This window comes from Anopheles cruzii, chromosome 3 (assembly GCF_943734635.1).
Source record: "Anopheles cruzii chromosome 3, idAnoCruzAS_RS32_06, whole genome shotgun sequence".
In the NCBI taxonomy this organism is placed as follows: Eukaryota; Metazoa; Arthropoda; class Insecta; order Diptera; family Culicidae; genus Anopheles; species Anopheles cruzii.
Genome location: NC_069145.1, coordinates 3351532 through 3378322, shown reverse-complemented (window position 1 = coordinate 3378322; position 26791 = coordinate 3351532). Strand labels below are relative to the sequence as shown.

General features: G+C 52.1%; 6 protein-coding genes across 7 annotated transcripts; 3 read left to right on the top strand and 3 right to left on the bottom strand.

Annotated features, from left to right (window-relative positions):
* Positions 1–261: 261 nt before the first annotated feature.
* On the top strand, positions 262–4525 carry LOC128275084 (endoplasmic reticulum chaperone BiP). Of its 2 annotated transcripts, none has more exons than XM_053013468.1 (2): positions 262–395; positions 1509–4525. In XM_053013468.1, the coding sequence occupies exon 2, from the start codon at positions 1519–1521 to the stop codon at positions 3499–3501; it is 1983 nt and encodes a 660-aa protein (XP_052869428.1). In that variant the 5' UTR covers positions 262–395; positions 1509–1518; the 3' UTR covers positions 3502–4525. The 2 variants fall into 2 exon arrangements, with proteins under 2 accessions (XP_052869428.1, XP_052869429.1); XM_053013469.1 differs by lacking the exon at positions 262–395 and adding an exon at positions 933–1023.
* A 772-nt stretch (positions 4526–5297) lies between these two features.
* LOC128275789 (dynactin subunit 1) lies at positions 5298–11344 on the bottom strand. Its single transcript, XM_053014411.1, has 6 exons — positions 11134–11344; positions 10946–11064; positions 7219–9152; positions 6991–7154; positions 6197–6915; positions 5298–6123 (listed from the first exon to the last, which is right to left on the bottom strand). Exons 1-6 carry the CDS (start codon positions 11308–11310, stop codon positions 5523–5525), a joined length of 3714 nt encoding a protein of 1237 aa, XP_052870371.1. The 5' UTR covers positions 11311–11344; the 3' UTR covers positions 5298–5522.
* Positions 11345–11808: 464 nt separating this feature from the next.
* On the top strand, positions 11809–13545 carry LOC128272411 (origin recognition complex subunit 5). Its single transcript, XM_053010214.1, has 2 exons — positions 11809–12414; positions 12491–13545. Exons 1-2 carry the CDS (start codon positions 11809–11811, stop codon positions 13277–13279), a joined length of 1395 nt encoding a protein of 464 aa, XP_052866174.1. The 3' UTR covers positions 13280–13545.
* On the bottom strand, positions 13134–14619 carry LOC128272412 (DNA polymerase subunit gamma-2, mitochondrial). Its single transcript, XM_053010215.1, has 2 exons — positions 13631–14619; positions 13134–13565 (listed from the first exon to the last, which is right to left on the bottom strand). Exons 1-2 carry the CDS (start codon positions 14499–14501, stop codon positions 13276–13278), a joined length of 1161 nt encoding a protein of 386 aa, XP_052866175.1. The 5' UTR covers positions 14502–14619; the 3' UTR covers positions 13134–13275.
* A 1576-nt stretch (positions 14620–16195) lies between these two features.
* LOC128274886 (uncharacterized) lies at positions 16196–18332 on the top strand. The gene is made up of 4 exons (XM_053013226.1): positions 16196–16644; positions 16778–17810; positions 17888–18023; positions 18196–18332. Exons 1-4 carry the CDS (start codon positions 16196–16198, stop codon positions 18330–18332), a joined length of 1755 nt encoding a protein of 584 aa, XP_052869186.1.
* A 199-nt stretch (positions 18333–18531) lies between these two features.
* On the bottom strand, positions 18532–25724 carry LOC128275571 (putative sodium-dependent multivitamin transporter). The gene is made up of 7 exons (XM_053014121.1): positions 25037–25724; positions 21698–21844; positions 20878–21099; positions 20457–20797; positions 19740–20382; positions 19234–19662; positions 18532–19101 (listed from the first exon to the last, which is right to left on the bottom strand). Exons 2-7 carry the CDS (start codon positions 21809–21811, stop codon positions 19012–19014), a joined length of 1839 nt encoding a protein of 612 aa, XP_052870081.1. The 5' UTR covers positions 21812–21844; positions 25037–25724; the 3' UTR covers positions 18532–19011.
* Between the last annotated feature and the right edge of the window lie 1067 nt (positions 25725–26791).

Below are 26791 nucleotides of genomic sequence, written 5' to 3'. Positions count from 1 at the left end.
GACATCTAGAACGGCTATTATTGTTACGAAATTATGATTCTTCACAGGTAAAACAAAATGACTAAAAAAAGGATAGAAAACGGCCGAGGATTAATCGAAAATCGTTTGACACAACGGTACGTCAGTTGAACCGGCATCGGTCGTGGTCTGCTCTGATTGGTCCACGAAGCGGCTGGAAAACGCTACACGCTCGCTCACCGGGAGCATTTATTCGGGCAACGGGGAAAGCGGATCGCTCAATTTCCATTCAGCAACAGAGAAGAGACAATCGGATTACACGGCTTCGCAGAGGAACTACGCGAAAGAAGTGATTTGAATAGGTTTTAGTTGGGTGTTACAATCCCGAATCCTGTGATCATCGTGAGTCTGTTACAGAGGCAATAGTTAAACAAAACGTAAGTTTTTTTGACCGAGAACGACCAATCAAGTTTGGGTATGGGGGGGCCATGCTGTGCTTGCCAAACGTGCGCTAGAACCGAGAATCACTGGGACAATGGCGACAATAGGATTATTTTCCGTGCGACACACAGGGAAATCAGAGCTTGTGTGGAGCGGTTATCAATCTAAGCAGCCAACGCTTAAAATATTCTAGAACCTTTCATACCGTTTACCACCGGAAACGTGTGTCCTGGTGGAGATTTGATGGGAGTTCGTGTGCGGTGTGTTGGCAGAAAATGGTTTCAACTCTCTGGTGGTTGTGCAGTCCACGCTCTCGTTGATTGCACGCACGGGTAACCATATAGAACGGCGAGAGAAACAGGAACAGGAGAAGTGCCTGAGAAACGATCCCGATTGTAGTAGGATAAGCGAGCGAGGAAGAGCGCCCATTGGAGCGCATCCGGGAGAGAGCTCTTCGAGAAGAGCGAGACAGAGGAGCTCTCTGCAGTGGTGTTCGTAGCACCCGCGAAAGGTTGACGTGTTCTTTTCGAAAAGGGGGAGCTCGGGAAGCCTCCGGAATCAGCACCGAAGGAAGCTTAGTTCTATTTCAAGCGTGCATTATTAGCCAGAAACAAGTACCCGCAAGTGAGTTTTCATAAATTTCCTACGCTCAACTGATGTTTGAAACTCAAGGTTAACGGTAACGGGGAGGTCCCGCTTCGATGCCGCAACGAAATGGGTCAACGCGTCTCTGCCGTGTGGGCAATGGGGTCAAGAAACCTAACGGTTGTTATTCCCATTTTCGATCTGTACCCCGTGAAGCCGCTCTGCGATGGTGACATGATTAGAATGTAAATTAGCATCAAACCTCTGCTAGGCAACCAATGGGTCGATTATTCACACAAGCAGGCGTGTGCGGGACTTTGTTGCAATCTCCCGCTGTTCGAGTGCCTCGGATCTGACGTGGCCTTTGATGTGAGCCTTGAAGCATCTCCCTGACTATGTGGCACACTGCGGTGGGGAGTGATCGTGTTTATGATCTCTTTTTTGATTTGAGGATCTTTTACTTCACGTGGCAAACTGCGAGTGGTTACTAATCCCCGGTCCATTTTCTCTTGTTTCCGCAACAGGCTGCACACTATGAAGCTACTACAGCTATCGGCCCTGGTGGTCGCCATGGCCGTCGTGGTCTGTACGGCGGAGGAGAAGAAAGAAAAGGACAAAGACATCGGAACGGTGATCGGTATCGATCTCGGCACCACCTACTCGTGCGTCGGTGTGTACAAGAATGGCCGCGTGGAGATCATTGCCAACGATCAGGGCAACCGTATCACGCCGTCGTACGTGGCGTTCACCGCCGACGGTGAGCGGCTGATCGGCGACGCGGCCAAAAACCAGCTGACGACCAACCCGGAGAACACGGTGTTCGACGCCAAGCGTCTGATTGGCCGCGAGTTCACCGACCACACGGTACAGCACGACATCAAGCTGTTGCCGTTCAAGGTGATGGAGAAGAACTCGAAGCCCCACATCAAGGTGTCTACCGGCCAGGGCGATAAGGTGTTCGCTCCGGAGGAAGTGTCCGCCATGGTGCTCGGCAAGATGAAGGAAACGGCGGAGGCATATCTCGGCAAGAAGGTGACCCACGCGGTCGTGACGGTGCCCGCGTACTTCAACGATGCCCAGCGACAGGCGACGAAGGATGCCGGAACCATCGCGGGTCTGATTGTGATGCGTATCATCAACGAGCCGACGGCGGCCGCCATTGCGTACGGGTTGGACAAGAAGGACGGCGAGAAGAACGTGCTGGTGTTCGATCTGGGCGGCGGCACCTTCGACGTGTCCCTGTTGACCATCGATAACGGTGTGTTTGAGGTGGTGGCCACCAACGGCGACACCCATCTGGGTGGTGAGGACTTTGATCAGCGCGTCATGGATCACTTCATCAAGCTGTACAAGAAGAAGAAGGGCAAGGACATCCGGAAGGACAACCGGGCGGTGCAGAAGCTGCGCCGTGAGGTGGAGAAGGCCAAGCGTGCCCTCTCGGCCAGCCACCAGGTGCGCATCGAGATCGAATCGTTCTTCGAGGGTGACGACTTCAGCGAGACCCTCACGCGTGCCAAGTTCGAGGAGCTGAACATGGATCTGTTCCGTTCGACGATGAAGCCCGTACAGAAGGTGCTGGAGGACGCCGACATGAACAAGAAGGACGTGGATGAGATCGTGCTGGTCGGTGGCTCGACCCGTATCCCGAAGGTGCAGCAGCTGGTGAAGGAGTTCTTCAACGGCAAGGAACCGTCGCGGGGCATCAACCCGGACGAGGCCGTCGCTTACGGTGCGGCCGTGCAGGCCGGTGTGCTGTCGGGCGAGGAAAACACGGACGCCATCGTGCTGCTGGACGTGAACCCGCTCACGCTCGGTATCGAAACGGTCGGCGGTGTGATGACGAAGCTGATCCCCCGGAACACGGTCATTCCGACGAAGAAATCGCAAATCTTCTCCACCGCCTCGGACAACCAGCACACGGTCACGATCCAGGTGTACGAGGGCGAACGTCCCATGACCAAGGACAACCATCTGCTCGGCAAGTTCGATCTGACCGGCATTCCGCCGGCACCGCGAGGCATCCCGCAGATTGAGGTGTCGTTCGAAATCGACGCCAACGGCATTCTGCAGGTGTCGGCCGAGGATAAGGGTACCGGAAACCGCGAAAAGATCGTCATCACCAACGACCAGAACCGCCTGACGCCGGACGATATCGATCGGATGATCAAGGACGCCGAACGGTTCGCGGACGACGACAAGAAGCTGAAGGAACGCGTCGAGGCCCGCAACGAGCTCGAAAGCTACGCGTACAGCCTGAAGAACCAGCTCGCCTCGAAGGACAAACTGGGCGCGAGCGTATCGGACGACGACAAGGCGAAGATGGAGGAAGCGATCGACGAGAAGATCAAGTGGCTCGAAGACAACCAGGACACCGAGGTGGAGGAGTACAAGAAGCAGAAGAAGGAACTGGAGGACATTGTGCAGCCGATCATCGCCAAGCTGTACGCCAACAGTGGCGGTGCACCTCCCCCCGCCGGCGGTACCGGTGACGACGATGAGCTAAAGGATGAACTGTAAGAGAGAGAGCACGATCGAACGAAAACACAACAAGCGAACCTGATCCGCTGCTGGGGGGGATAGATAGGAAAATAGTCTTTCCGAACTGCTGCCACCAAAGGAGGGGGATCGCCTTCAAAACACACACACGACGCTGCGATCATTGCGATCTTCCTTCCGTCCCGGGCTTCTCGCGAAAGGATTCACCCCGCGGTTCACGGATGGTCAAAGTCAGAGAGGGAGCGGCGTCCGTAGCAGCAGCTCATCTTATTTTCTAGATGGGCGCGTCACAGCAAACCGAACAGCCATAGGCGTATGGCTGCGAAGATCATCCGGCTAAGCACAGACACACACGCACACAGTTGGTCCGATAGAAGTCCTCCATCCGTAAAAGACAAGTCAAGATTCAATCGAAAGGGAGCGCCGCGTTAACCGCCCACTTGTTTTTGTTTTGTTCAAGTCTGTCGCTTTGATTTCCATGAATAACGTTTATATTTATTGAGCGAGAGAGAGCGAGAGGACAGGAGCGAGCAGTGGGCCCCGCGTGTGTCGCGTGGTGAGTGAGAGAAAGGAATCAGGGATAAAAAGAGTACCACGCGACACATTCTATTCCGAAGTTCCCACCATCATCAACTCTCATCACGCACTTTTGGAGAAGCGCAGGGCGCCGTTTAAACTACTACTTGTTCTTTAATTTTACTAGCCTTTAGGATACTCTCGTGCGTGCGTGCGTGCGTGCACTTGTGAGGCGTGTTTTTGTTTTAAAATCGTCGCGTCCGGATATGTTTTCGCGATCGTGTTTCGGTATCAAGATCGAAACCGCCGCGCAACGAGCACCATAAGGCGGGTGGAATACACGCACCGTTAGTAGAGAAAGTTAGGGCAGAGAAGGCAGGTTAGGATCCTTTCAGTTCGTTTTTTCCTTTGTTTCTCTCATCTCCCATCGACTGATTGTAATGTAAGGAAGTGTAATTTGTGTGATTTAGAAGTGTCCAAGCGCGAAAAAATGATGAAAAAAGATACAATAAAAACAATTCAAAACGAATGAAACAAATATCGGGGTTCTTGTGTTTTTTCAAGCCCATTGCGAAAGCGGCTGGAAAGCGGGCTTTCGAGAAACGGCCACGGTTTCCGAGTGCCTGCTCCTCTATCCTTTTGAAGAGAGGATTCGGAAGAAGGAAGTCTACTACTGATCAGATTATCAACATTCAACAAGAGCAAGACCTTTGTTCGACCATTCGCATACGTATCTGAGACATGGGCTCGGTCCGAAATTGACAAAATCCTCTTACCCGCGTTCGAGAGGCAGATGCTCAGATCGATATTTGGCCCCGTATGTGTGGAGAAACAATGGAGATCGCCGGCTGTGGCGAGTTAACGGACAAAGGCGGTGGCGGGATGCCCTATTGCAGGTCATGACCGCCCGGTTACCGGATGATCCGAAGTAGTAAGTTCCTATGTCATTTGCCAATGGCACATTTCGTTCAGAAAAAACAACATCTTCGATTAGGCGGGTTTATTCTTATATCACGGCGGAGCGTATTTATTTATTTCGCGCTGCTGCCAACAGAAGCAGGAAAGGAATGGTGCGTGAGTGTGTCTAGATCATTACATAATTACACTTTATAAGCGCGCTGGTTGGGTCATTTTGCCGATACCTGAAGGGATTAAATTGTAAACGTAAGCACCGATTCACACGAGGCTATTTGCGCGCTGCTGACGCACTGCAACGTTGCACATCACATCCACTCGCATTCACACGATCACGTGGAAATGAAGCGACGATCACGGCATTCTCCCCCCTCATCTCACGACTTAAGATTATGAAACATATTGCGATCACCGCAACGCCACAGTTCTTAAATAGGAAATAAATACAACCAATGTACAAAATGAGACGGACGAAACGGATCAGCTAAAAACAGGACCAACAAAAACGTGTGATGCGCGAGAAGACTTGCGAAGCTTCGTATTTGGGCTCCCAAATCCAGCCGAAATAATCGCTAAACTTACACAAAAATCAGTCCATCTGCGAAACAACCTTAAACCTTCACGTTCGCCCGGAACGCAGCGGACACTTCGTTCGCGGGAAAGGCCGCAAAGTCCGCCTTGGCCGCCCGGTGTGGTTTCCGCTGAAGATACTCGTGCACGACGTCGCAGGCCAACTGTTCCGCTTTGGCGCGCAGCTGTGTTTGGTGCTGCTTCTGGCGGTTCTCGTGGTCGATAATCGTTTTCGCCACGTTCCCGTGCACCGTCCGGGTGGTGGGCAGCTCGGCACCGCGCACCAGCGACATGATGAGATCGTGCTTGACGCGACTAATCTCCCGGTCCAGCTCCTGGATGCGTTCGTCCTTCGGCTGCGGTACGTGCAGCGGTTCCAGGCCGGCCAGTATCTTGCGGTACTCGTTCGCCTGCACCTTTAGCCGCTCGCTGCGCTCGTCCTTGAAGGCGCGCTTCAGCAGCGACAACTCCTGCGCAATGTACGGTGAACTGGCCGAGATGTCCAGCGCCGTCGTCGTCTTCAGGTCGACCTTACGCGAACTGAACGTCTTCAGTTTGTCGCGCAAACTGCTCTTTTCGCTCTCCAGCGAATCGATGTCGCTCTGCAGGTGGTCCATCGTTTCCTCGAATTCTTTCTCTTTCCTGCGGCGGGAAGAAACGGGAAGAAAATTATTAAATCAACGGACGGATCCACGCGCCCGGCGGGTACACGTACTGCTTGAGTTTGGTGCACACTTCATCCAGGTGCTTCTGCAACCGGGTAGTGTTCGTCTCGTGATCCTGCTGCAACACGGACAGCTTCTTCTCGGCCAAATCCTTGCGTATCTGCATCTCGGACAGTTCGTTCTGCTTCAGTTTCGCGGCCAGCTTAAGCTGCCGGATCTCGGCCTCGCGGTTTTCGAGCGTGGCCGTCAGTGTCTTCGTTTCCTCCAGCTGCTTCTTCACAGCCTGGGCTCGCACGATGATCGGTGCGACGGGTTTCTCCTCCGGTTTGCCAGTGTTGGTGGCCGAAACAATTTCATACTCGTGATCGAGCAGATACTGCGCCAACTGGCCCATATCGGTGCTGGCGGCACTCAGCACCGGCCGCAGGTTCTGCGATGGGCCGAGATCGTCCTGTTCGTAGATCTTTTCGCAACCGGCGGACACGATTTCCCACAGTTTGTCGTGCGGAACGGACGTTTCCGTTTCCGGGTCGACCGTCACGAGCTGCAGGCACTGCCGGGCGGCGTAGAACAGTACGCTCATCACTTTGTTGAGTGCCTCGGCCGTACCCTTCAGGTTGCGCAGTGTGTTCGCCGACAGGTTGCACTTCGTAATGGCCACGTCCTGTGGCAGTCGGCGCTTGACAAGCTTCAACTGTTGGCGAACATTCTCCACGTTCTGCAGAATGTACTGCAGAAGCAGTCCCGAGTCACTCGTTTCATCGCCGGGCTGCGGGAGAAATCGAAACCAAATTTAAAAAAAAAATCCTTTCAGTGCGCGGGTGCGCCCGATCCTGCGCCTTACCTTGATGAGCATCTTGATGATCGTGGAATCGTTCGCGATCGAATCGCAGGCCGCCGCAATCGAAGCCGTACAGTCACGCACGATTTGCGTTTCATTGACCAAATCGTCACCGGACAACAGCACCACGTACATTGCGTTGAAGAACGTGCCACACTTTTCCAGATCTGCAACATCACGGTGAGGGGGTCAATAATCGATATGGTACAACGGACGGAGGCCACTACTTACTGTCGGTGGAGGAGTTTTCGTCGAGCTGGTTCACCTTCAGCAGATCGATGATTTCGTCGATCATCTTCTCCTGCGCCTGCATCTCCGGCAGTGCGGCGCCGATCTTGAGCAGCGTGTCCGCCTTGCAGCCGGTCATGCTGTACAGGAACTGGTGCATGATGCTCTGCAGGTTGTGCACGTGGTGCAGTAGCCGCGATCGGAAGCCAAACTGGGCCACTTCGTGCCCGCCGAGGATGGCGGTGCGATCGATCTGCGGTACGTTGGAGAACCGTTCCCGTGCCTGGCTCACGATGATGCCCGATTTGAAGACGAGCCGTGAGACGAGCAGTATCACGAGGATCGCATCGTGATCGCCACCGCGCGCCATAAACACGTCGGGCATGAACGCGGACAGGTAGCGGACGTGTTCGTTCGCCTGCGTCAGCTCGATCTGGCGCAGCTGCAGATCGATGGCGCGCGTGAAAGCCTTCGACTCGGCAAACATTTGCTTGAAATCGATCGTTTCCGTGATGAGGGCCGTATCCTTCGCTTGTTGCTGCTGTTGCTGCTTGCTAGACTCCTGGTTGATGCGATCGCGCAGCTCCTGGCACTGGTCGTTCAACCGTTGCACCAGCTCGCGGAACTTGAGGATCGTCTGATCGCGATCGACAATCGTCTCGAGGGCGGCCTCTTTCTCGCGGGCCGCCTCCCGTTTGGCCGAGTGCGCCAAATCGAGCTCCTCGCGCATATCCATCTCCAGCTCGTGGTTGCTCTCGACGAGCTGCTCGTGCACTTCCTCCAGGGCCTCCAGTTCGGCCACCTCTTCCTCGAGCGCCTTCACCCGATCCTCCAGCTCCATCTTTTTCTCGGCCAACTGTTCCACCATCTCTTCCGCACCGAGGGCCGCATCGACCTGCTCCTGCAGATCCCCGAGCTGCGCTTCCAGCTCGTCGATCTTGGACGACAGCTTTTCCTTCGTACGCTGCAGCTCGGCCACTTCCGACTTTTTGGTGTCCAGCTCCTTCTCGAGCTTCTGAATTTCGTGCTTCTCGTGCGCCGACAGGTCACGCAGACGGACGAGAGTTTCGCGTAGCCGGGCATTCTGCTGCTCGAGCTGCTTGAACTCGTACGTCGAGGCTGACCCATCGCCGCCGGCGCCCCCGACCGCACTGATGCCACCGGAGGTGAGCTTTTCCTGCATTTCCGTCTTCAGAATCTCGAAATCGAGTGTCAGCTCCTCGATGCGCTCCTTGGCCGTTTCCAGCTCGAGCGCCAACGTGTCCGCCTTCTCCTCGGCCATCTCCTTGTCGAGCGTGATCATCTCCACGTTCTCGGACAGCTCGGCCATCTCTTCGCTGTGCAGATCGCGTGCCTCGATCGCGTCCTTGGCCTCCTGCTTGGCGCGCTGGAGTTCGCGCTGCAGCGACGAGTGCGCGTCCATGATTTTGCTTTTAAATTCCAGCAGCTGCTCGTACTGCGTTTTCAGCTTGTCGAACTCACGCAACCGATCGCGATCTTCGGCCCGCCGTTGCTTCAGCGTTTCGAGCTTTTCGCTCAGATCCCCGTTCACCCGGCGCTGCTCGTCCAGTTCGTGCTGCAGTTGCAGGATGTGAATACGGTCCTCGGTGGCGCTGGACGAGGGCACCGGGGTGGGGGCCGGCGAAGGGGACGTCAGCGATTGGCCCGGCGTAAACTGGGGCTTGAGCGTTTCCACGAAGCCGGTCTCGACGAACGAGGCACGCTTGGAGGTTTGCAGCGACTCCGGGGGGCTCATGTGCGATCGCTGCAGCGGTTCGTGACGATCGAGCGGCTGCTTGACCATGGTTGGGATGGACGATCCCACCGGGGTGGGAATCGATGATTGACCGCCGGGTCGCGGTTCACTGCCCGAGGGCGAGGTTAGCTGCGTTTTCGAGCCAAGCGAACTCGTGCTCCGGTTCAGCGACATCCGGGAGCTGCAAAGGAAAGGGGAATTGTGGTTAATCGGCACGAACCCAACCAAGGAACCGTCTATCTACGGCTGTTGTGCAAATAAAAACAACCGGTGCGTACGGAGAGGAACACAAGATCGATGGTGCACCTTGGGCATGGTGCGAACGAACGTAAGATCGGAACGAAAGCGTGCCAAACCTTGGTGTAGCGATTGCAGCCAAGATTGATTGGATGGTGATGATAACATATGAGACCCGGGGAAGTGTGAAAAAGCAAAGAAGGCAAGCAAATCGAAAAAAGAGCAAATAAAAGATTCTAAAGCAATTGTGAAATCCATCCCACAGCCCCATGCTTTGAAACGATCACGGCGCAAGGTGATATGATCGAGGACACAAACAAAAAAAGGCCACAAAAGGCATGAAAGAGAGATAGAAAGGCAAGTAAACCTGGATGTTGACAGTGTCATGGTCATGGAGGCCCGCTTCGTTTGCGGCTGCTTAACCGGCGACTTCCGGCGAACTCTGTTCCGCCCGGCGAGTGGGGGCGATGATGATGATGATCGATGACGGTGATTGTGACCCTCCGATCCGACCACGGTAGAATATTGGGGATGAATTGTTAGTAATTAAATCCACACACACACACAATAGAACAATGGCAATTGTGGAGCAAAATGGTGGTGGCGCGAGGATGAGTTATTTTGAGGTCGATTTGTCGATGGCCGATGGTTAAAACGGGAGGGAAGAAAGAGAGAAAGTACTGTGATTAAATTGTACAATTACCACACAGGATTAGTTCTACGACAGGGAAGTGTTGCTTTAGAACTAGAAGAATGAAATGAAGAGAGAGAGATTGTAAGAAGAAACGATGACAACAGATGGATGATCGGGAAGGCTACAAAACTACAAACGGAAAACGGCGAACATTCTAAGAAATCTTCAAAACAACCGAAAAAGGAAAAAAGGGAACAAACAGCGCCTAGGGCTCCTCTACATCTACCGGAACTCAGCGATCATCACGCGATTATCACTTACGCTGTTGGTTTTGCAGTAAACGTGTGTGTCGACCCTGGCATGGAGGCCAGCGAACGCACCGAGCTTGCACTGTTTCGAATCGGCGGCACAAAAGGTGGATAAATAAGAAGATTTTCCGATTAGAACGTTGAAGCCTGGCCCTGCGGAAGGCTTGGCGTTGCTACACAGCTGTGATGGACCGAAAAACTGCAGTATGAAGTGATCCTCGAACTAAGTTTGAGCTAATTCGAAGCTTTGGCGGTGCGTTAATAATGTTTAGCGCGCTAGTAGTAACACATTTAACGTCCTAGGGACAGAGAACTAATGCAGAATGATAATTTGGTGTACCATGATCTAGGGTTTAGTGCTGTAACGAAGCGGCACTCTATCTATCGATTTTTGGCCAATCCAATGTGAGAATGAAACTAGCTTGTAGTTCTCAAGAAGCTTTCAGTCGGTCGGTATCACTCAATGATCGATGATCAAACAGAAGACTATGGTTGTAGCGAGAGCGCAAGCGATCATTTGCGATGCAGAATTGCGTTTCTCTTTAAACACGATCAAATCACTTACTTTACTCGGCCAGTGGCCCGCTTGGCACTAGCAGGAGGTTTACAACAACAAACCGAGTTTTATGGAAGAATATGAATGGGAAGAGAAGACATTGGTAAGGAAAGATAGCCAGATAGAAAGACAGAGATGGAGACAGAGCACGGATAACGAAGGACACGAAGCGGATACGGAGTTGGGCGCGGATATCGTATCATTTGGTTTCGATTCCACAACCGGAACTCGGAACGAACCTGCTCAGCCGGGATCGAGGTTTCTCGTCTGGAGTTTGAGCATCCTCCAGTGGGTTGCCGGATTCGTCGACGTAAACGAGTTGCGTTGGCCGCACGAACATGCCAAAGTTTTCTTCGCACTACAATGTAAAACCAGGTATTACACAAACGATCGGCCAAAGATCGGCCAAAGATCGGATGGGGCTTACCGAAAAGTACTGCTGACCCTTAATCGATCCATTGTTTTTGCCTTTCGCCTCATCCAGCACCACACCGACCCATTTGCCGACGGCGAATGAGGTCATCCCGACGTAGGCGATTGTACCGCGCACATCCTTGCCGGACAGTTCCACCCGTTGGCCTAGTTTAAGGTATTTTTCAGCCATGGCAAAACACTTCTCGGGCTGTGGTCGTTGTTATTGTGCCGCAGGTCTTTGCCTTCCCGGTGGTGCTAGTGCTGCAGTACAGTACTTTCACTGTGGGCGAGAAGGCGTTGATGTCATAAGTAGGTTCGCACATCGAAACACACCCGCTACGGGGCTCCTTACAGATACCTTTCTTTCCTGTGGTGCTTTGTGTGTTCCTTGCGTAATGAAGTGTACCTTCCGCCGTTGCGGATCCGTGTTAAGGACAGTGGCACCGGAGAAAATCACCTAATTCATAATAAACATTCTGCCGAAGAAAAGTTGGATGAAAAATTTTCCCTTCCACACTGACAGTTCTCGGTGGACCGTTTTGACAGCTCTAGATTCGAGCACATTCGAGGTAAACGGTGAAAACATCGCAACTGCTCGATCCAATGCGCGGCAAAATTTCGGTTCCGGGTGTGCAGCATCATAATTACAAAATATTTGTTTTCGTGCCAGTTTAGCTTGTCCCGACAAATGGCAGCAACAGAAAGAAGCCACATCGTCGAGGAGATAACGCGCCAATATCCGTGCCGTAAATCGATTCTCCGGAAACTATATCAGTACTATGGCACGGGGGACCTTTTACCGGCCGCGCTCTACCTGTATGGGCACGCCGCCACCGGTAAATCGTCCTTACTGGAGGCGCTTCTATCGCGGCTTTCTGGCATCAAACACGTAACGCTCAACACGATTGCTGCGTACACCAATAAGCTGTTCTTCGAAACGATCGCGTTCGAGCTCCAAGGAATCTCACTGTCTTCGCACAACGGCTACTCGTACGAGCGTAAGATCGAGTACATGAAGGACTTTCTGGATGAACTGCGGCAACTTGACCGATCGCTTGCGTACGTGATTGTGCTGGAGAATGCCGAACGTCTGAGAGATATGGACTACAACCTGCTGCCAATGCTGCTACAGCTTCCGGAGGCCACCGGACAAAACATCTCCGTAGTGCTGCTATCGTCACTACCGTTTGAGAAGTACTACGTTAAGACGGGTTTCCCTCCGATTGTGAAACTGTTCGTCCCGGAATACTCACGCAATGATATGCAGCAGATACTGGTGAACGATTTCGAAAAGGTAAGACGACGAGACGACGACAATCGACATCAAACTGTAACTGATAACCGATCACCGATCACACCATTTTATTCAGATCAAGCTGGACACGCAGGAACGTTTGCAGTTGAGCGAAGCCAATGAGGAGCAGCTGCTACGGTTGGAACGGACGCTGACCAAAGAGTTCTACGAAAGCTACGTGAACATCTTCCTCAGCACCTTCTGGAAGGTGTGCAGGGACATTAGCGAACTGCGGCTCGTGGCCGTGCAGTGTTTTACCCGTTACTACGCTCCCGTCCTGGAGGGATCGATCGAGGCACACGACGCAATGAAGCTGTGGCGCAATATTGTGAAGGTGATGAAGAGTGCGCTCAGCACACTGTACATGCGCCTCGGCACGAACAATCTGGATCCGGTGGACGGTGTGGATCAGCTACGGCTTGCGCAGCGTCTGGAGCTACCGTACTACGCCAAATACCTGCTGATTGCAGCCTACCTCGCCAGCCATAATGCGGCCAAGGAGGACAAACGATTGTTTGTCAAGAATCATGGCAAGCAACGGAAACGGATGCAGACGGTGAATGCACGGGCGAAGGTGTCGGAAAAGATGGCCACTCAGCTTGGCCCGAAACCGTTCACCGTCGACAGGCTGCTGGCCATCTTCTACTCCATTCTGGAAGGCCAGCAAGTGGGGCTGACGTGTAATCTGTTGGCCCAGATCGCTACTCTCGTTCACCTGAAGCTGCTTGCGTATGCGTCCGCATCGGAAGGCAGCATACTGGAGGGTTCGGCTCGCCTGCAGTGCACGGTGGGACTCGACTTTATCCTGCACATCGGCCGCATGGTGGGCTTCAACGTGCGCCAGTACCTGTGCGACTTTCTCTAGGACTGGATGATCTTTATTAGATAGTGTGGCAGGTCGGACACGTGAATCGTTTCCGCAAGCGTTGTGTCACGTGCGCGCAACGAGAGTAATCCAGTTTCAAGCGCCTCGTCACGCAGCACGAGTGTGTACGGAACACCTAAGGCATCGAGGTTCGCGATCTGCTTCCGGTAACTGCCAACATCCTTCGCTTGCGGAAGTGAGTAGTCTAAGAGCGAGATGTCCGCTTTACGGAGTACGATCGCTAAATGCTTTGCCAGATCTTCGACCTCTGCCTGCCGTGCTCGATCTGAAAATAAATTCATTAAACCGATGATTAGGCCTTAGGCCTGTTTTCCCGTTGTCATCACTCACCCTTTACGTTGCAGATAATGCCGCACTTGAAAGGGGCTAGTTTTCGGTGAACTCGAACACAACCTGAGAACGGTGCCGGTTCTAGTGCATCCATCAGCACGGCTAACGTGGCACGGTCCAGGTCTTGGTGAACGCGCACCACAGCTGGCGGAAACGTCTTTTTGGGTTTTCCTTTCGTCCGAATGTACAGCTCCTCCGGAATATCGGAGCCCTTTAGCAGACCTCGGGGAAATAGCTCCAACCATTCCAGATCAATGGTTTGCGCTAGTTCCTGCGTTGCCGGTTGTTCGGTAGAGGTAGCACGTTCTGTATTGCCGAAGCGTGCCCTTATTGCAACCACTGTTCGCTCGCCGTCGTTGCTGCTTTGGGCGTCAGATATTTGGTAGCGACCCGGGCCTGACGAGAACCGCATCCACCAGATTTTACGTTGCCGCTGTGTTTGGTGCAGAAATTGTGCTGCCAGTGAAGGTGCGATCAGGTATGTAGTGCACAGGTCAATCATAGTGCGTTCCACTTGCAGGCCACTTGTTGCCGTTTGAAGTGGAACTTCGAAGCTCCGGTGTTCGCTGCCGTTTACTTCGAGTGCTACACCAAATGGCAAGCTCAGCGGATAGTTCTGGTGCAGGAAGTGTAAGTTTTCGGCCAAGCTCATGCTACCGGTGCCGCGGTACACTGGAACGGCGGTTCCACCGAGTAGTTGGTGGCTCTCTTGACGCAAATTGTTGCGCAGCATTTTGCCGACTGGCGTAAGCGAAAGGCCGCTGACCACTGTCGGTCCCCGGTCGTCAAGCGAAAAGCTCATAAACTTGCTACTCCTGCAGGCCTCCAAAATATCACGAAATTTGCCCAGACTCGCTTTGGCCATCACCATGATGTGTCCGAATTTGATTAAATAACTGAACCCCGAATCATGTCCCTGTTACCGAGGCCGGTATGTTTATCCTTAGAGGAGCGTAAACAAATCTAACATTACATTGGAAATATTTAGGAATAGAATACAAATTTGATTGAATTAGCTAATTCCCTAAACTATGGAGAGTACAAAAACAATTTGTCACAACATCATTCAAAACAAAAACAACGGACGGAACGGTTTTTTGACAGTTCGCAATGGAGTGACAGATTCCAGCAGAAAACATCGAAAGTCATCGATTTTCACACCTGTGGAATGTAATTTCGCGCGCTTTTCGCGAATGGCAATTTTTACCAACATTTAAAACATTTTCAAAATGTATAAAATGCCAATGCTCCACGAAAAAAGAACGCTTTTAAACGAAAATCGTCGTGAAGAACAATCAGACGAGACTTGCGATTGTGGCTTAGCCTTACATTGAACAAATTAAGCAGCGTAACCCACAATCTCATAACCCGTTTTCGAAAGCACACGTGTTTGCCATTCAGACCTCTTCATAAGATTTATTAAAGAACTATGCACCGCATCGTTTGTGAAACTATTTGCGTACACACACTTTAACGCTAAACGTTACGGTGAGAAAAATGTGGGTCGCCAGCTGCAACAAGGACACATCACATTTCGTTGGGAATCTGGTGCTCCGCACGATTCCCGGTAACTAAACAATTTTGTTTATACCCCGACTCCGGCGACCGGAGGAGCCCGCGTTCAATAATCGGCGCCGTTCTTTACGGAACCGTGAAGAACTGCGTGTCGAATCGAAAGAATGTTGCAGAATGACGATGCACAAATATGCCCTACACACCAAAAACTAGGTCACTGGATGGGCATATTGTCCGCCCGTGGATCGATAAGATGCGAAAGTCCCGAGATCCAATAAACTTTCATTTTCAAAAAACCACCTGCCTTAGAACGAACGGCGTAGCAGTTTTTGACCAATTATTTAATAGCATCAGTTTGCGCGACCTGCCTTCCGCGGATTTCTATTGTGTTTTGTGGTAGGTTCCACTCTACCCCCTTAAACCCGTCGGTTCGCTAAACTATGCGTGCCTCGCGGTACACGAAACGCCACTAGCGTCCTCCGGCACAAGAGGGACAGCGTGAAACAATGACCGGCAGCCAGTTGTTTGTCCCCCAGGCCAGAGCGAGACCGGCGGAACCAAACAACGGAAGAGCATGTGGCGCGAATACACACCTTCTTTCGGGTTAATTCTATCCACGGGGTGGCTCCCGCTAAATTCTTTCGCGTCCTCCCTTCTTGGCCGACAGTTTTATAAAAGAAGATCACCTGGTCGTCAAACGGGTTAGTCGTTGGACGAACGTGTCCCGTGTTTGCCGCGGCTGCCTTTTGCTCCCGCCAAATCGTCAAGAAACGAAGATCAGAACAGAGCGCGAAAGAGCACCGCGTGCAGAGTGTGATGTGATGTGTTTCAACGGTTTCCCCGAGGATTGGTCAAGAGCACACAAATTAGCGCTCCGGGGAACCATCTGATCATTAATGGACAATCATTTTTGTGCGATCATCCAGGTTCATTAAGGTGCTGATCGTTCGTTGAACTCGTTCGGGGCAAAACGTTGGGAACAAGTGTGCAAACATGTGGCCCCCGAAGGGAAGCGTGATCCCTGTGGGCATATTATTAATGGCGGCGATCATGAATTATCATCCGAGTGTGGCTCAGTTCTACAGTTTGAGCTTCGGGACGGACGAAAGCTTCACTGTTTCGAACCAACCACCACCACCACCACCGTCAGCACCAAGCGCACCCGTAAAGCAGGAATTGCGCCAGAAGGTGACCCCGCTGGATGCGATGATCGACAAAACGAACCATCTCGGATTCCGAGTCCTGCACCAGCACTCGAAGGGCAACAAGAATAACATTGCCTTTTCACCGTGCGCTCTCGCCAGCATACTCGTCGCCCTGTATGAAGGATCCGCCGGGCGTAGCGCGGCCGAACTGCACGACCAGCTGGTGGTGCCGTACGACAAGGATGTGCTGCGCGTTGGCTACCGGGATATCCATCGGCGGTTGCGAAGTTACTTCTACCAGAAAGAAAACCTTCTTAATGGACTCAGCTTGAGCAGCGAAAACATCACGATCAGGTAATTGCCGGGGGCCGGATAAAAGTAATTCGCAAGATCGGCCAAGGGAAGGCCACTCGGTGAAGGTTTCGGTGGGAGCCTACAGACAGGGGATTGTTTCATTCTTTGTACACATTTTTATTGCCGAACGCAGACCCGAGTACGAATCGGTACTCAAATTTTACGGCTACGATCTGGAGAGCATTCCGGAAATGCGTATGCAAGGTACAACTCTGCCGCCGCCACTCCCATCGACCACGCCCGAAATGGAAGCGGAGTCCACGACCAACAGCGAAGCTACGACCGATGACGTTAGCAACTCAACGGAACCGATGGAAACGACCTCTCTTGAAGGGGTCGGTACGGTTTCAGAAGAACCGACAACGGTGCCGGCTGTTGGCGGCGGTGAGGAAAGTTCTACGGAAGGCTTGGAAGGGTCAGGGGGTAGTACGGCATCCGATGCGACACCGACTGAAGAGACGGTCGTTCCGGACACGGAAACGGTGACGGAAGAAGCACCAGCCGAACCAACGCCCGGACCGGAAGAAGCACCCGAGGAGGGTGGAGAAAAGCGACGGCGAAATCTACGGAAACGTGGCAACCGGCTTCTTCGCCGGCAGCAGTCCGATTCGCCACACCGACGCCGTTCGTTGCGTATGAAGCGCCAGCCAGAAGAAATCGACATCGTGAGCCACCAGCGGTTTCTGCAAAATTTCCTCTTCCAGGACCTCGTCCCAACCGGTGCGCCGCCGCTGCACGCAACAGAAACGATGCTCCCTGCAGCGGGGGGTTCCGAGCGGGTGAACCCGTTTCGGCAGCCCCAAACCGAACCCGAAGAGTATCGCTTGCTGGATGATACGATCGAGCACAATTTTTATCTCACCGAAACGGAGATCGTTCGGGTGCCGTACAAGGTGTACAACACAATCCTAAAGTACGCGTACATCGAGGAGCTACATTCGACCGTCATCGAGCTCGAGCTGGACTCCGAGGACTACAAGCTGCTGCTCATCCTGCCCGACTACGAGTATGGGCTGGGCAATGTGCTCAAACTGTTGCAGGTTGGCGAAAACGGCGTACCGAATCTGCGCGACATTACGGACCAGATGAACCCAACATGGGTTAAAACGATCGTACCGAAGTTTAACCTCAAAGGCAGCATCGTCCTAACGAGTGACCTGCAAAATGTAATGCTGCTAATGCTGGGCGGTCAGAGCGAGAGTGATGCGGATTAAACAAATATCATTTCCCCCTTTTCCTGCAGCTCGGCATCAATGACATCTTTGAACCAGCGCGGGCCGACTTCACGCTCATGACGGAAGATCCAACGATCTATGCCAAGCACATCGAACAGTCGATCAACGTTAACATCCGCACGCACTCGCTGCAGCAACTAAAACGTAATTATGCAACTGTGTGCACTGTGGCCCTCGCGCCGCGTGCATCGTTATTATGTTTCCACCTGAACGGTGCCCGTAATTGCGGGTCACTTCCGGGGGGCGATGGGCAGTGGCTTCCGGCTTTGCTGCTGTAAATGTAACTTTGTCTTGTTGTCTTACGCGCCCCACACAGGTTTTACGTCGCTGTACAAAAATCCGGTCGAGCTCGCCGTAAACTATCCATTTTTGTTCTGCATCTTGGACAACGAGCTCGATCTGGCGCTGATGGTAGGCCGAATACTGAATCCGCTTAACTCGCGTATTCATTAACCTTCACTACGCTGCCCACACCGAGGAGGCGGAGGCTGAACCACACCCCGAATGCCGTTGAATTCCGTAATTCTCTAATAAACATCTCTTGTGAATATGTCTCAATACGCGAGTGGTTATACTCAAATTAATAGATGGACCACACATTGCCGTACATCAATAGTATTCTTTTATTCTACAACGTTGTTTCTAGGCAATATTTAGACTATTATAATCTGCTGCACTCGCGAGTCTCGCTAAACACTAAGAGTAAGCAACACGGTTGCCGCTCGGCACCAATCTCACCTCTATCGTGACGATCAAGGAGAATATTGGCTGAAGTACGATCGATGCAAAAAGCACCCCGCGATCGGGTGCTTTCTCCCGATCGCTTCAACCCACCGTGGGGTACAGTATCTACTCTGTGCCCCATTTTGCCCAATGCTACTGGAAGACTTCGTATTTCAACGTGTTTTGTTCGTAACCACTTTTTCCCACCGCGTGTCCCTGCCGTTGGGGGACACCGCTCTAGCCCACGAGAGCGCTTTTAAGTTTCACTTTTTGTGCGCAATCGTGAACGGGACTGCCGGGGTGTAACCGGCGACCGTTTCTTCGGACGCTCCTCGCGCCCGACTCACACAGCCGTTTCGTGGGGGTTCGGGGAATAGATAGGAATGTCGCCGCGCGGGCGGCAGGCATGTTAGAATGAGCTTGCGTTTTGTTTTTCGGCTGCTGCAGCTATCACCATTACGCCACCATTACTGTCCCGCGGGTGCCTTGGTGCGTCAATCTGTTGAGATCGAGAGATCAATGGGCGACGAGAATGAAACGAAAAGAAACAGAACAGAACAGAAAAGCGTAAGGGCGATTGGCGACTCGTGGCCGTGGATCATTTCGAACACTCCAAGGAGTCTAAACGCACATCGCCACCGTTTTCGATGAAAGCGGCCATCCGTTTCTTCATGCCCCGGGCGATCGGGGGCGAGAAGAGTTCCGTGTTGAGGTATTGGTGCTGCTCGTCGAGATAGATACGCTCCGCGCCGTGTGCACCACGCCACCGCAGCACCAGACTCGTCCCGTAGCCGACGGTGAACGTTACGAGGTACCCGAGCACGCTGAACCACATGTACGACAGGCGGTACATGTAGAAGAAGTCCGAATCGTCCCGCGGAACCACCTCGGGCACACGTTGTGCCATGGCCAGTGGTAGCTGGCGCGTGGTTTCATTGTAGCCACCAAACTCCGAGCAATCTTCGACGGAAAAGTTGAGCGTTTTAAGGGGTGGCCGTGGCTGACCGAACCCGATCCAGAGGGAGAACCCTAGGCCGACCAGCAGCCCCGTTATGACGCCCTACAAAACCACGGAAAGGTAGAAAGTGATAACGATGCAATGTTGCTGCACTATGCGACGCTAGCACCGGCACTCACCCGTTGATTGGCACGCTTGGTAAACATTCCCAGCGAGAAGAGAGCAAACAGTGGGCCACCGACGACGCCGAAGATCGTGAGCGATGCCTGCAGTACACCGCCCATGTTCTGGGCAACGAACGAGACCGCTATGCAGATCAGCCCGTACACGAAGGCCATCACCTTGCTCGGGAAGCTGGACTGCAGATCGGGCAGGGGTTTCTTCTTGAGCTTCTGGTACAGCGGTTTCAGGTAGTCCTCGAGCGTGACGGCCGCCAGCGAATTGAGGGCGGCCGAAACGGTCGACAGGCTGGCGGAGAAGATACCGGAAACGAATAGGCCCGGAAGCCCCGGAAGATCGCTCATCGCGTCCACCACGAACAGGGGCATCGTCTGATCGCGCACGGTGATGCGCCCCTGGCGCAGAGGATCACAGGTGCGATAGAAGTAGTAGATCGCCAGCCCACTGAACGACGTGCTGAAGCTGAGCAGCGACAGGATGGGCCAGTTCAGCCACAGTGCCTGCTGGGCCGATTTGAGATCTTTCACCGTCTTCAGACGCTGCACTTGCGTCTGGTTCACGGCGTACAGCGAAAGGTAGGTAAACATGCCACCGATCGTCAGGCTCCACCAGGTGTGGCGCGTCGTTGGATCCGGAGAGAAGCTACAAAGAGGAAAGCGAGAAAGAGAGAGAGAGTGAGCACACAGTACTCCCAGGGCCATCCACTCCGTTCGTACTTCCAAATCTCCAACCGGCCACCCTCGGAGGCCGCATCCCAGATCGGGCCAATACCGCCCGCCTTAACGGCGGCACAGATAATGACCGCGTAGATGGCGGCAAACATTAGCACCGACTGGAACACGTCGGTAAACAGGACCGCCTTCATGCCGCCGATCGTCGAGTAGAACGTGCAGATGCCGCCGATCACCAGGATCGAGTACGCTTGGTCGAGCCCGGTAACGGCCTCCAGGGCCAGGGCCGGCGCGTACACCGCTATTCCCATGTACAGGATCATCTGCAGCGTGTAGGCCATCGACGCAGCGAGGCGCGTCGCTTTGCCGAACCGTTTCTCTAAATACTGTCGGTTGGCCGATCAAATAAAGGGCCGAATTAGAGGGCAATCAATACGCATCAGGTGGCGGGGCCACTTTAAGGTACCTCGTACGCACTGCAGGCCTGCAGGCGGAAGAATACTGGCAGGAAGAGGTAGGCCGCTATCGGAGTCGCGAGCCCGTACGCAAGGTTAATGGCCACAAACTGGGTACCGAATTGGTAGTTTTCGTTCGAAACACCCAGCAGCGTTACCGCCGACATAAAGCTGGCCATCAAGCTGAACGACACCGGCCAAATCGACATGTTGCGATCGGCCAACAGGTACTCCTGGCGAAAAAAGAGAGAAAAAAAGAAAATAATGCGATAAATATTGGGCATCGACGAAGCCGCTTTCTTCTCGTGTTTGTTTTCCCTGCACCGCTTTTCTCCGCGGCATTCACACGCGGTCCAAAGTCCGGCGCCAGATCATACGATGTGCGCGCCGCCGACGGGTCGCGACTCCTGGACGGAGACGGAGTCGAATTTTGCGCTTCGTAAAGGTGTTTCGCTTCGGGGGGCCACGGGTATGTTTTGCTTACTGTGCGCCGTCTGTTTCCAGGCTTTTCCGTGCCTCATGAGGTCAGTTGGACGTGGCTCAGTTTAATGGTAACTAACCTAGTTGGGGGGCCGTATAGTGATCACCAACACCGTCACACTCCAGTTCGGTGCGATGGGAAATTTACATTAGCCACGCATCGTTCCGAACGATCGTTTATGCTCACTACCATCCAAAGCCGCTTGATCTCACGCAAAAAAGGTCAGTCTGAACTGGTTTTCCGCTCGGCTGTGTGTAGGTCTAGGTTACAGCATCGGCATGGCACTGAACACGGGTTAAGGTAATTGACCTTTATCTCGAATGCGAACCAACAAAACGCGCGTAACTTACCGTTGTGGTTTTCTGCTTGCCGCCGGAAAACCGGTAATACACACCGATTCCGGCGGACACGATCAGCATCGCGATGAAGACGACATAATCCCAAACGCCAAACGATGACGCCATTGTGTGTTGGGTTCGGTGGCACCTTAATTAAGCCTAGAAAGAAACAACGTTTTAGGTTTTGGTAATTTTTTAAATATTCATTTCACAAAATTTGGACCCCAATAATTTTGGGTAATTAAGTAGTATTTCCTTCCCGTTGATAGAGCAGTCGATAACGCTCGTCGATGTTACGTTACATCGTTACAGAAAGCAACAAAAATTAACATTGTCTCTGGTGCAAGCCAAGAGCGCTCGGAGGTTGTAGCCGCGAATGAGGAGAAGTGGTATTTCCATGGCATGCCACGATCAAGAAAGAGTCCATAGGTATTTAAGTGGAAAAGCTGAGTGTACTATTTTTTCAAAAACCTAATTCCAACCTACTTTGTTTTCGAGTGAAAGCTCAGCCTTGCTATCAGTCCAAAGCCTTCTGAGAGTACTTCGCCTGTCTATCATTCGAGTAATTCATCGGCCCGAACCGACCGTTACCAGGCCTCGACGTAACAAAAGTTGAGTGGTGATGAAGCTCAAATCTTGTACTAATTGCAGCAGGCATCGGCCAACGATGTCTTGTCGAAGTCTCAAAGCTAACCTAATTTAGTTTGCTAAAACGATAAGATAAGACCTCGCTGCAACAAATGACCGATCCTGCAGCGATGCAATGTCTTTGATCGGCTCATGGGACACGTGAAACCGTAATGGGGCGACGGGTCGCCTCGTCGGGATGGTCGTTATCTGGCCGGAGGACGCCATAATTTCAGATTTATCACATATCACACCATTCATAAACCTGTGAAAGCGAAGCATTAGCGCAGAACCGATTCATCAGCCGCGCGATAACACAAATGGCTCTGCTGAGAGATGGTTCCCAGAGATGTAAGCTCGACGGAAATCTCCAAAAGAATCATCTCCGGTCATTGTGAGAGGAATAGCATCAAAACACATTCCAACTTTTCCGTAGGGCTTCTACAAACACGCCGGACGTTTCAATGGAACTGGAACTAGAGATAATTAACGTTAGATGTGTGGACTAAAACCGTCAGAGCATCATCATAGTTCTGTTGTGCAATCAATCCTCCCAGCCGACGGGACCGACCGATGTCTTTATTGGTCCAATTTGAGTCAGGAGTAAACTAGGTTCGATCAATTGGCGTGCCGTGCTCCATTCTGTGAATGGGGCTATGTTTGGCTAGTTTTTGAATGATTCTTTCGTGGTCCGCGTGGCCGAAATGGCCACCACGTCCATCGATCAAATCTCAAACGCGCCTGGGAACCGCCGACGTCTCGACGAGATACATTGTTGCGGGACCATAAACCACTTCATTAGCCATGACGCGACAGAAGACATGTCTCGGAGCAGGCGACAATACTGTAAAACAATTACACGATCGTCCCGTGATAAGAGAACTCATTATCCATACACCAGCCCAGGACCAGAAGCATCTTCTTCGGCCATTCGCCATTGTTTCTTGTCTGCAGGAACGTTTACCGACCGTACCGCAACAACGTGCTTCGACCGTAGATTGCTGCGAATTGTGATAACCGCGATGGCAACCAACCACACAGCAGCAGCAGCAGCACGTTGTTCCCAGATCGTAAACCACCGCTCAGGATGCGGTTAACGATACGTCCGATACGGAAGACGTCCACTTTGTGGGATGATTCTGTGGATAAGACCACGACGTCACGGCGTCCATGAATATGTTAGCCCGTTCGTGAGCACGGGTCCCGGGCGTGCCAAAAACGAACAGATCACCCGTCCTGCGGGAATCCGGTGAATGGAGTTTTCCACGGATTGTGAATGGAACGGAGATCGTGATGTCGCGCTTAATGTAGGGCTTCTAGCCCGCAATACGAGGTTTGTGCATTGTAATGGTTTGTTATCTGCTGCGCTAGCTTAGCCTCTAATCACACACCGCGTAAATCTGTGCCCAGTGTTCCACAGACAAGGTTGGAGTCGTGTTTTGAGTAAAAAGAAACGCGTACACAGATTATAATCAGCGGTCTTTTGTTGATCATTCTTTACTACATCGCTTATCAATCATGATTTATAAGTTCTAGAATTGCTTTGAAAGTTACAAAGTAACGCAATAGGTTATGAAACTGTTAAACGCCGTTACAAGCCCGGTAGAATCGTTCCTTAGTTCCGTGCATCTCCATTAAGTTTCGTGGATATTTTCGGAACCACGTCGGCGATCCAAAAATCCAATTTTAGTGCACGCCTCATTCCTCAGCAAGAGTCGGGTTGGTTCGCGAATGCATCCGGCAAACAATGCACCAGTTATCCTCGCTCCGTCTGGCGGCGCCGGTTAATTCTGGTTCGGGGGATTTTCTCGCCGCCGGTTGATGGTGAAAATTTGGCGTTTTCAAATTCCTTTCTGTGCGCGCGAAGAGGGTTTGGCTGAGTGTCTCAATTTTCATCATCGCCTCACATCACATTGTTGGCTTCCTACGGCCACGCTAGGGGAGAACATTTCACCCATTTATCAACCGCTATTTGCAACATTGTATGCGACCGAGTGCTGCGTAGTGGCACAACCCGGGTGTCCGCAATCTTGGCACATCTTCCCTGCGTGGCGCCAATACTTTCATTACATGGCGTTTGGCGTTTCTCAACTGTACCATGCATTAATGGCTCGGGCACAACCGACGTTGAATCCTTTTGCAGCGCATGGGATTGTTGTTATAGGGCCCATAATTTTATTGTTTTTCCATTTCAAGCTCGGGTAAATTGGTTTGAAAATATCGGCGGTTTGGAACGGTAAAGTTTTTACGCCGAGTTTACGCCAATTAAATTGAAACAGCAACTGTTTAAAACGTTGTACCCGTACGATAACGATTAATTTATTTCGCTGACCTTGAAAACTGACAAAGTGGCAGATGGAAAATAACTCGAAACTCGCTGTTCCTAAAAACTGTTACTGGCTCAAAACCGGCCCTTCGATGCAAACTGCTCTCGGCTCGCGGAAAGAGAAAAAAGTAAAGTTGTTTCCTTCTCGATCGCACGCACTCGCGCGTCGACCGCATGACCGCATGGCCCCGCGAGACATTGGTCTTGGCGCTTCGAACGTTCTCTCCTCACGACAGTGACGTCACTACGAAACTCGCCGATGCACCCAAACCGCGTGTGAGCGGAGCAGGCGCTGAAGATGCCACAACACACCAGCTGACAGCCGTCAATCGGTAGTGCTTGTGTGGGGCAAAAGGGCTAACTTTGACAACATCCGCACGCATTTGGGCGATACTTACTGGGGGGAAATTATGTAAGTAGTAGGCCGCTAAGTAACGCGATGAGAAAGCCGCTCGCTGCCGTAGCGCACCGACTCCACCTGCAGACACACATACACACATACACATGCACGCTTGTTGGGTGACCTTTGGAATGGACGATCCCCACGGGCGCGGGAGATAGGACACAGGCGAGTGAAGTAAAAATTACACAAAACAAACTTAACGCGCGCCCAGACGACCTACGCCGGCGGTATTCGTCACGCTGTGTCACGGAACCACATTTGGGCTCAATTTAAAGCGCCGTGCCACTTTGTACATCGAAACGCACTGAACACGAAGCGGGGCGCCAGCTCGCGCCAACTGATTACAAATCACAGTTGTCCTTGACAATATTTGGGTTCCTGGGGTGGGCTGCAGCTGATTGCGGAACATATAACACGGACTACCGTTTGCCGATTGGCGTCTGTATTTACTTTGGACTTTTGTGGAGCAAGATACGGAGACGCGTGACGAGGGGCTAGCGGATCAGTTGTCAAATAATGCACGGTAGCGCTGGTCGGACAAGAAGTGCAACATAGAACCGGGTTGCCGGGATTTAAAATATCGAACGTAGCACAATCGGTAGTACACGGTCGCGATGGACTAGCACACACTACTCTTTTCCGACACGCCACTTCCGATTAGTGGCAAGTGACGGCCTTTCAGAGAATTCTTCGACTTCCCATCGTGGCCACGTTCAACACATCCAGAGCACGTGTGTTGATTGAAGCTTGCTGCGAGAGAATAAAATTTCTGACTACCCTTTAACAACTTGACTTTGGATTTTCTAACCTCACTTTGGTGTTGGTGTTGGTATTGGTTAGTGATTAAAAAGAGCGTATACTCAAACAAAGCTCTTTCTCTTCATAAGACGTGATTTCTCACGCGGAACTCTCTTCTCTCTTCTCTCAGCGAGCAATTGTTTGCTTCTCTTTCGCTCCCTCGAGTAGTTCGACCATTTAACAGTTCAGCGGTAATGCATCCTTCATCCTTCGTCCTTCGTCCTTCGTCCTGCGTTGATCATGTCGTAGGCGAATTATCGTGCGCGGAAATCATATTCTACAGCTGATTTTAAGCACTTGCTTTTTGGTAAGTAATTGACCACATGCAAAGTGAAATGAAGTGAAGGGTAATGAAAGTGCATGTTCTTACATTTTCAGCCACACAATGAGCAAACGAATCAGCATCCCATGGAATCGCACCGATGGACCGGACAGTGCAAAACGGCGGCGAAACGCTGCACGTAGGGCGCACTACCTGGTGAAGAAATGCTACGAAGCTGAAGAAAAATTGCTCGAGAGTATGGCTCGAAATGCCGGACCCTCCTCCGATGTTCCTGCCTCTGCTGTTTCCGTGGACGTTACCGGCGGCGTTCACGTTGCTTCTACCAACGAGGCCGATATTCCGGAGATTATCAAAGTTACCGAAAGAGCAAAGCCAGAGAACAACGGCGATGTTTCAAACCACAAGGATCTGCCCTCGGATGGGGTTGCCGTAGTTGACTGCATCCCGGACATCGTCGACCAAACCGAACCCCAACTATCAAATAAATAAGTTAATAATTTTGTCTAATTTGCCTAATTTGGTGCATTTTCTTTCCCTTCATCGTATCTACAAAATAATCCAATACTGATTCCAATTCACTTTCGAAAAAATGTTCGTTAGATCCGCACTTTGGGCGCCCAGAACGTTTCACCCCTTTCAACACCCTCCTCCGTCGGAGCGCATTGCGTA